Here is an 8,091-nt window from a genome sequence, read left to right as displayed (position 1 = left end):
TGTGTGCCCAACGAAAGAAGTTGCTTAAACTTGGCAATTCTCTCATAGGCTAAGCTAAGATAATAGAACTTCATTCATATCATAAAACCCTCTCTGCTGGCACCTTAACAATTACCATTCTTATTCAGTAAGAATCACGGGAGGGGTGAGGCTGTTATTGGGCGGGGCTTATTTCGACCAATGGTGGATTTCTCCAAATGCACCCCACACAAACGCACTGAAACCTTAAATAGGAATACGTATGGTTGAGTCTCAGTTATGTTTGTTGATACCTACAGTGGTGGGACTGAAGTAAGCAGGAAAACACATAAGAAAGGATTTGTATCTCTGGGACTATCGTCTTGATCCCTCTCATATTTTGCCTCTGTCGGACTTATACTTCATCATGTCAAACGTGCAGCTCTCTGGCACTTTGGAACGACTCGTTGCGAGGCGAACGTTCCCTTTGCACGCGCGTACCGGCGTTTGTCGGAACTTATTTGGACCGGTTGATCACGACGAGCTAAGCGTTGAGTTGAGAGGAAAACTCGGAGAAATTATTGAACGGGATCAGAGGCGCTGGAATTTTAATTTTAAGGAAGACACACCGTTACCAGGCCATTACGCGTGGGAAGATGTATCAACAATAGGGCCTGCATTCTATCGGGATTGTCTGAAAATCGGGAGAAAACAATCTGGTCTATCAGAGAATGAAATAGTAAACCCAGAATCGACAACAGTGGACTATAAAGATGCTAAGGTGTCAGTGTGTAACGAACTCCTTTCGAGCAACGTGAGAGTTTTCTCTGCTAACAGCAGTGGGATTAACCAGGAGAACCGCTATGAAAATGTAAACTCTGGGAGTAAGGGATGCCCGTCTACACCTTCTGTTTGCAGGAAAAACACACAATCGTCTGACTCGTCAAAATTGAGCTCCACACAAGTCACAGGTAGGAACAACCTTATAATGCCTTAAGTATTCGTATGAAATTCTGGCATTTGGAACTTACCCCTAACCTTATCCTAAATATTTGTTGTTCTTCTTTCAGATTTTTTCCACAAAAGAAAACGCACATATGCCGGAAAGGAAACAGAATGCACATCACCAAATCTTGGTGTTCCAGTTTCTGCAGAACAAACACTTCGTAAAAGAATACGATAAAGGTACGTCATGTTTCAAGTGTAGAACTTAAATTTGTATTTATACCCATGAAGTCAAATGCCTTTGTCCTAAACCAATTTCAAATAGACTGTCATACATTTAGGCCTATTACTTTATTTCAGGCTATTGAATTTTAGATAGTAGGGGTATAACGTTTACAAGAAGGCTTTTAAACTAACCATGATGTGTATCATCTTCAGAGGCCTTGCTGTCAGGAGTTCATAATTTGCAGCGCAGATGAATGGCACTCCGAAGAACCAGAAGGAGGATGGACGGTGAACGGGACCCTGAAGTCCAGATAAATGTAGCAAAACACTGGCACTGCTGCTTATAGTGTTGTGTCTTAAAGACAGTTTGAAGTGGCTGAGACGTAGCGATGGAAATTAAATGTTAGCGCGTTTTGTATTGTTTATTTCCTATTTAATTGTTATTTTCTTTATAAATGTATTAACTTAAACTTTATTTATTCTTATTATTCAACCTTTGTTGATGTGTTCTATGTACTGTATGTTTGTAAACAGTTTGTTGAATCGGCGGAGAGGTTTGGTTTTAATTATTTTATATTTTGTTATATGATTTTAATTATTTTTATTCTTTTATATTAATATTGAAATAAATATTATTTTGTCCCATATCGCTGTCGTTTGCTTCATGATTCATGTATAGGTTCCTACATTTAATAATCTTCCAAAGTTTTTGCAATCAACGTTGTTGTGATGCTCGAACTTTTCATAATATAAGCTACATCATACAAAGGACCATGTTGGCCGAGCACCTACACTTAAAATAAAACAAATAATTAGGTTCTCGCAGCTAACCGCAACACCCACCCCTATTCTGAGAATGAAGGCAGCTGCGAGCTATAGGGAGATTTTTAAATGCCGTTTTCTCTCCATAATGAACGAAGCAGGTGCCTTAGGAACCCTGCTTTGTCCATACAGAAGCCCTCATTATCAGTCCCCACTCAACAATTTCTCTTCAGAAACACTTACAAACACCATTAAAGCCCTTGGCAACAACGTGCATTAACCTACAAAAGCCAGCCATCTGCCCACACCCCATCTGCATCCATCTCATTGTATAGCTGGAGAAATCTCTCTCCATCTCAAATATGCCCAGAAGTTAGCATTTAATAGGCATTTAAATCCACCAAAAGGGACTGCTGAATCAGAAAAATTACCAGATCTAAATTTAGGTTGGCAAAACACACACACAAGAAAGAATGTGTGATTCTATACATAAAACCTTAATCTCTGGGTGATTTGTCTCAAGGTGCTGCTTGGGCCAAAAACTATAAATATAACTGAGATGTTTTTGCGTGCTGGTTCTTTTTTAATGCATTTGAGTACTTGGTGTTGCAGCACCCTATTTTTATGAACGTAGTGGGTGAATTTAGAGAATCTGAAATGGAACCCCCATTTAGGCATTGAATGGCATTAGCCTCACAGAAGCACCATAACAGACACAAAGCCACATTTTGTACAGATATTTTTGGCAATAAATGTTTCTTATAATTTAAGTAAGAGTGAGCTAAAATAATGTTTGGTTTTAATAGTTATATCTGTTGCCATTAATATTCAAAAGTCTCTCTGATAAATGATTTGTCATTATCTCAGAAACTGACTGAGACAACAGTTTGACAAGTTAAAGGGAAAAAAAACTTGATCAAAAGATTTGACGGTTTGTCAGTTTAAATGAAATGTTCATGGCTCATTTAAAGTTCATGTCTGCTTACAAGGCTAATTTTAAAAGCTTAATAAGCTTTTTTTTTCTCATCCAACATCAGTGGCACGTGTATATTATGTGGCATTCCAATTTAACTTAGCTTAAGGATACAGGTTATGTGAACATTTACACCCCTAAACCTTTTAGTGAAAATATTGGAAAATGAAATGCTTTCTCTCTCTCTGCTCATCTATCGAGTTATTGATCCATATACTTCTTTAATTTGCTAAACAAACAGTTGCATCATGCTCATCCACAGCTGTTTGAGACCTCATCATTTGTGCTTTACACCAAGATAATGAGCTCCAGATTGTCATGTGTTTCCTGTGGGAAGGCTTTACTGGCATGTTCCACCCCATATGAGCTATCTTTTAATACTCAGGGGACTTTTTAAGCACAGCCGCTGTCTTGCCACATGTCCACTTTACCAATACACAGGAGAATTCAGCTCAAGGATGAGTCCAACTTGTCTGTGATACTAAAGCATTGTGTGTTGTGTTGTATTCATTCCATTCACTGATCATGAACATCATTACTCAGAAATACTGTAAGGCATTTCCTAGAGTATTGCATGAATCACTGAACTTTTACTACATATCAGTTCAACATGTATGGCCACAATTTGCTACATACTTACTGCAAATTATAAAACCTTTTAGTGTAACACACACACACACACACACACACACACACACATTGGCCACAGAACATAAAACACACATTGCAGATTTTCTGTAACCTCTTCATCTGTTGTGATTTTGTCAGCAGATTCTCTCTGAGCAGTGCTGTTAGCATTCAGCACATCTACTGTCACCTCTTTATCTGTTCCACAAGCATCCCATGTCCCTCTGTCTTTTTTACATGGCTTTTTTTCTTTTCATGAGCGCTTGGCTCACACATCTCTGAGATCCTGGCAAACGTCTCCTTCAAGGCTGGGTACACCTCTATGGGTTCACTAGCTTGAATTAATACCATTTGGACCCATTCGCATTTGCTTAGCGGGCCCCGTGAATGAGGCGGCGATGCTGTCCTTTTAAACGCGTAACAAAGGCCTATCATTTATCTGCCAACACATGGCTCAGGCCCCCGCCACAGCACTTCTGCACACCAGTGACGGCTGCCAGGACGCGCGGCCTGCTGCTCTGGCCCCTGCTCTGGCTCTCTTGGAGCTCCGCTCTTTCACTGGACCGCTGCTCTTCTTTTTCTCTGGCCTCAGGTGCTGCACAGGACTGAGTTGTGATGGTGTGGCACTGGTGCAATATGGCTGTGCATGTTTCTATCTTCTGCGAAAAAAGATACCCAAATAAATTAAGTAGGTGGATTATAACGTAAATTGAATTTGGTAAAAGGAATCATCTCAGAACTAAACTGAGCATGTTTTTTTCCCTTATGCAGTAGGTGTCAACCCACACTGAGTACAAAATCTTCATATCAAATCTTACACATAGAGAGAGAATAGTCTTGGTGATGAAACATCTTACATTGCAAAGAGATACATGGCAAGGGATGGAACTGGGAAACAGAATTTATTGCTATTGGAAGCAATTTGTCATTATAACTTCAAATGAACTGAAAGCTCATTGATATCAAAACATATATGAACATAATGTAACAGAGTGTGAGAGCAGAATCACAGAGTTTAATACACATAACTACAAGAAACAGTGACATAATTCAGCAAAATATTAGACCATCAAAATATTAAATTCTAACTTATAAAGAAATGAAAATCATCATTGCATTTGCACATAATTTCTATAAAGAACAAACAATGATTTTATTAGTTCTGTATAGAGAAAATGTGGGGGAAACTACAACTGAAATACTATAAATTAGTTGTCAACAGAAGGTTCACAGATAAAATGGAGGTTCAATGATATTTCTCTGTATACTTAACAAAGTATAGTTTCTTAAATTGTTAACATACAACTTAAAAAGTCTTCAGGCAATCGGGTAATTTTAAGGCACACAATGCAGGCAGAGGTTTGTGAATATGTCTATTTCTGTTATTACATATCTCAAATCATTTCCACTGGGAGCATTCCCATAGGCATTATTCAGTCATTACAAAATATAATTTCTATACATCATTCACATCATATGGCAGAACCTAGGTTCTTAAACATATATGAATGCAAATGCATTACAAAGCATGTATTCACATTTTGGGCTAGCACTTGATCAAAGAACAAAAACAAAAACATTCCATATGACATATCCTTACAGGCATCTGATTTCATAAGACTGCGTCTGATTTTCTCACACTATTTGATTAATCATTGTGCTAATTACGCCGTCTGACACACAGGGTTCACCGGGGGGCAAAGATCCCGTCATTCACACAGCCTCAGGCGCTCTCCTCGTTGGAGGGGGGGGCCGGCGGGACGGGGAGCTGGTCGTAGGCGTGCGCGGGGCCGCTGAGGGTGTGAGGGGAGACGCCGAGTCTGTCCTCCTGTCTGCTGCCCCGGCGGCTAGACCCTGCCTGCTGGCCCATGCCGGCCAGCATGAGGTTGAGAGAGTCGGCCAGGCGGCTGAGCGTCTGGTCCATGCGCGTGATCTGTGGGGGTTACAGTAGTGAGTGTCTACTTTTTTACGCTCATTGTTTTAGACAACTGTGGCTACTCTAAAATCACTGTGTAAATGTATTTACCGAAGGACATATTCACCTGGCATATTCAGCTATGCTTAAAAATTAAACATTGGAATAGAGATAGAAGAAGAAGAAGAAGAAGAAGAAGAAGAAGAAGAAGAAGAAGAAGAAAAAGAAAAGACATCTGTTCCGGGCGCATCTGGAAATCTGTCTTTGTGAAAATATACAGTATCTTACACAAGGTCCTGTGAAGATAGTGTGGCCTTTATCTCTACTTTTGCTGAAGATTGGGGTGTTGTGTGGATTCCAAGCCAAGTGAACAAAGGACTATACATTCCTAAATGTGTGTGTGTGTGTGTGTGTGTGTGTGTGTGTGTGTATATGTGTTCAGTAGGCCTTCGCTCCAGAACATCTTGTCCTGTTCCAGAGCACCAGAGATGGCCGACCCAGCCGACTGCACACCCAGCACCATATGCTCTCACCATCCCCCCAAACAAATACTAAAACATAAACACATGAGGGCTCTCCCACACAGACAAACATCTCCACATATACACACTTGAAACCACAAAGGGACAACAAACAAGCCAGTGACATGAAACTGCGGAGTCTGGTCTGCTTGCCAGCACTGGGCTCTGAAATTCCCCAAGCCACAGGACTGAGCTGAAAAGTGAAATCCATTTCAAAGACACCTACAGTTGAGCCTAAAATATATTAAAATATATGAAAATATCAATAAATAAAATGTGATGCCCAGCCAAAATCACAGAGGAGGGGAGAGTGGAAAACAGAAAACATTTTGCCACAATATGCAATGTCTTTCCCCAGCACTAAACACACACACACACACACACACACACACACACACACACACACACACACACACACACACACACACACACACACACACACACACACACACAGCAGTTTAATTTACAATTGCTGTGTGCTGTTTTCATGTGCTGATCTGATGAAGTGACATGAGATTAGGGTCATAGGGTCAGAGCAAGGCTCAGCCCTCCAAAAAGTGTGGCTGCATATAAAGCAGATCTGGGAGGTGTTTGTACAAAGCCCTGCCTGTTTGTTCCTGTTTACCTCAAATGGATGGGAACACCATTTGGGCTGAACTTCCTGTCATCACTAGTGTGTGCCTTAGGACTCATGTGTCCAATCCAAAAAAGTTTCCACTCATGCCAAGGGACTCCTCCATTCAATAGTATGTTATACTGACACCTCAATAGTCAGTTGTGCAACCCTTAAACATCCATCAAGCAATTTCTGATGTATGTGAAGTGTTTTGACATTATGAACTAAAGTCTGGATGAGCGGCTGATGTTTGTGAAGAGTGAAACTTGGCATAGACAGTTACCCTGTAATTAAAACACCACTCAGAGGCAAAACTGCAGCGCAGGGCATTTTCAAGCTTCTCAGTATGTAAACAAAAGAAAACTGTAGCCTGTATTATCTCTAAACCATACTGCATCTGTGTGTACCATGTGTGTATGAAAGAGATGCACAAAGACAGATAGCCAGAGAAAAAACTTGCTTAAAGAAGGACAATGCTATGAGTGTATCCACAAGAGATTAGAAGCTTGTGCATGCTTTTACGACAGTGCCGTGCAACCAAAGTGTACCAACATGTAATGCTTCTGGGTGGCACATGAGCAGAAATCAAGAGGACACAGTGCCTCAGAAAATACAGTAGAGGTAAACATGACAAACACAAGTTTGGTTACTGAGTTATACAGTATTATCATAAACATTTATACAGTGCAATGGAAAATGTAGATGCTCCTTGTAGTCAGCCAGTAAAAACATTTAGCAAACAACATTAGTCCAGTGGTACAACCGTTTTGCAAACATCGTCTAATAAATCTGTAGACACAGTGTCTATTTACAGTAAATATGTGTGCTTATTTGCATGTCACACAGTGAGCGTATCTTTCCTACATCTGTCTCACTGCTCAGGCTGCCATCACGAGAATCTGCAAATTGTTGTAAACAGGAAATGGCTAATTCTTCTGCTTGGTGCATCAGTATCTAAGGGTTGAGGTAATTATGACTGCAGAGAGCTCTTGTCGGGAAATCTTCATCACATCACAATTCCTTCCTTTCATAGGATTTGATGAGAGCCCTGGGAATGTACTTGTAATTCTGCACATACACTGTAACCGACAGACTTAGTGGCCAACATGTCTCACAGTGGTCCTGCACCTAGTGCAGAAGTAATTCATTGGGATGTACAGTATATTATAAAACAATATGCCACTGAAAGTAAAAAAGAACAGTTTATTTCAGTGCCATATGTAGCTCTTTAAGTGGTATTATACGCTAAATATTATATGTCTTGCATAATGTTCTCTATAGGAATAAAGCTCATGGTTTTGCTTACAGTATGTTTTCATCAACTTTTAACTCTTGCCCAGTGTTTTATACATTTACATGATATTTTTAATAGAAAACTTTGACAGCAGCATTTATAACAATATTAGTGTGCAGAGTAAGTTAATATTGTATGACAACCTGGAATTAGCCTCATGATATAATTACATGGAACCTTTGTTGTACAATCAGAAACAATGTGGCTAAACCACACTACCCTCCGGTAAGTTTCTTGATTATAGGGGAGTCTCAC

At 40.0% G+C, this 8,091-nt stretch overlaps 2 protein-coding genes across 3 annotated transcripts in view; one reads left to right on the top strand and one right to left on the bottom strand.

Annotated features, from left to right (window-relative positions):
* The first annotated feature begins 248 nt into the window (after positions 1-248).
* On the top strand, positions 249-1,732 carry LOC121682152 (cyclin-dependent kinase inhibitor 1B-like). Its single transcript, XM_042062191.1, has 3 exons — positions 249-929; positions 1,029-1,143; positions 1,342-1,732. Exons 1-2 carry the CDS (start codon positions 386-388, stop codon positions 1,139-1,141), a joined length of 657 nt encoding a protein of 218 aa, XP_041918125.1. The 5' UTR covers positions 249-385; the 3' UTR covers positions 1,142-1,143; positions 1,342-1,732.
* Positions 1,733-4,430: 2,698 nt separating this feature from the next.
* kcnq1.1 (potassium voltage-gated channel, KQT-like subfamily, member 1.1) overlaps positions 4,431-8,091 on the bottom strand; it is a 32,150-nt gene continuing 28,489 nt past the window's right edge. For both annotated transcript variants that reach the window (XM_042062287.1, XM_042062288.1), the window contains one exon: positions 4,431-5,423. In XM_042062287.1, coding sequence (XP_041918221.1) covers positions 5,214-5,423 — 210 coding nt within the window. In that variant the 3' untranslated portion in view covers positions 4,431-5,213. The remainder of the gene's footprint in view (positions 5,424-8,091) is intronic.

Source organism: Alosa sapidissima, chromosome 14, assembly GCF_018492685.1.
Source record: "Alosa sapidissima isolate fAloSap1 chromosome 14, fAloSap1.pri, whole genome shotgun sequence".
NCBI classification, from domain to species: domain Eukaryota; kingdom Metazoa; phylum Chordata; class Actinopteri; order Clupeiformes; family Clupeidae; genus Alosa; species Alosa sapidissima.
Note: the sequence above shows the minus strand (reverse complement) of the source record. Positions and strands in the feature narration are given on the sequence as shown.

Coding starts and splice junctions, on each gene's coding strand:
- LOC121682152 (XM_042062191.1), top strand. CDS start 386: ATGTCAAACGTGCAGCTCTCTGGCACTTTGGAACGACTCGTTGCGAGG. Junction 930..1,028: donor GAGCTCCACACAAGTCACAG/GTAGGAACAACC, acceptor TTCTTCTTTCAG/ATTTTTTCCACAAAAGAAAA.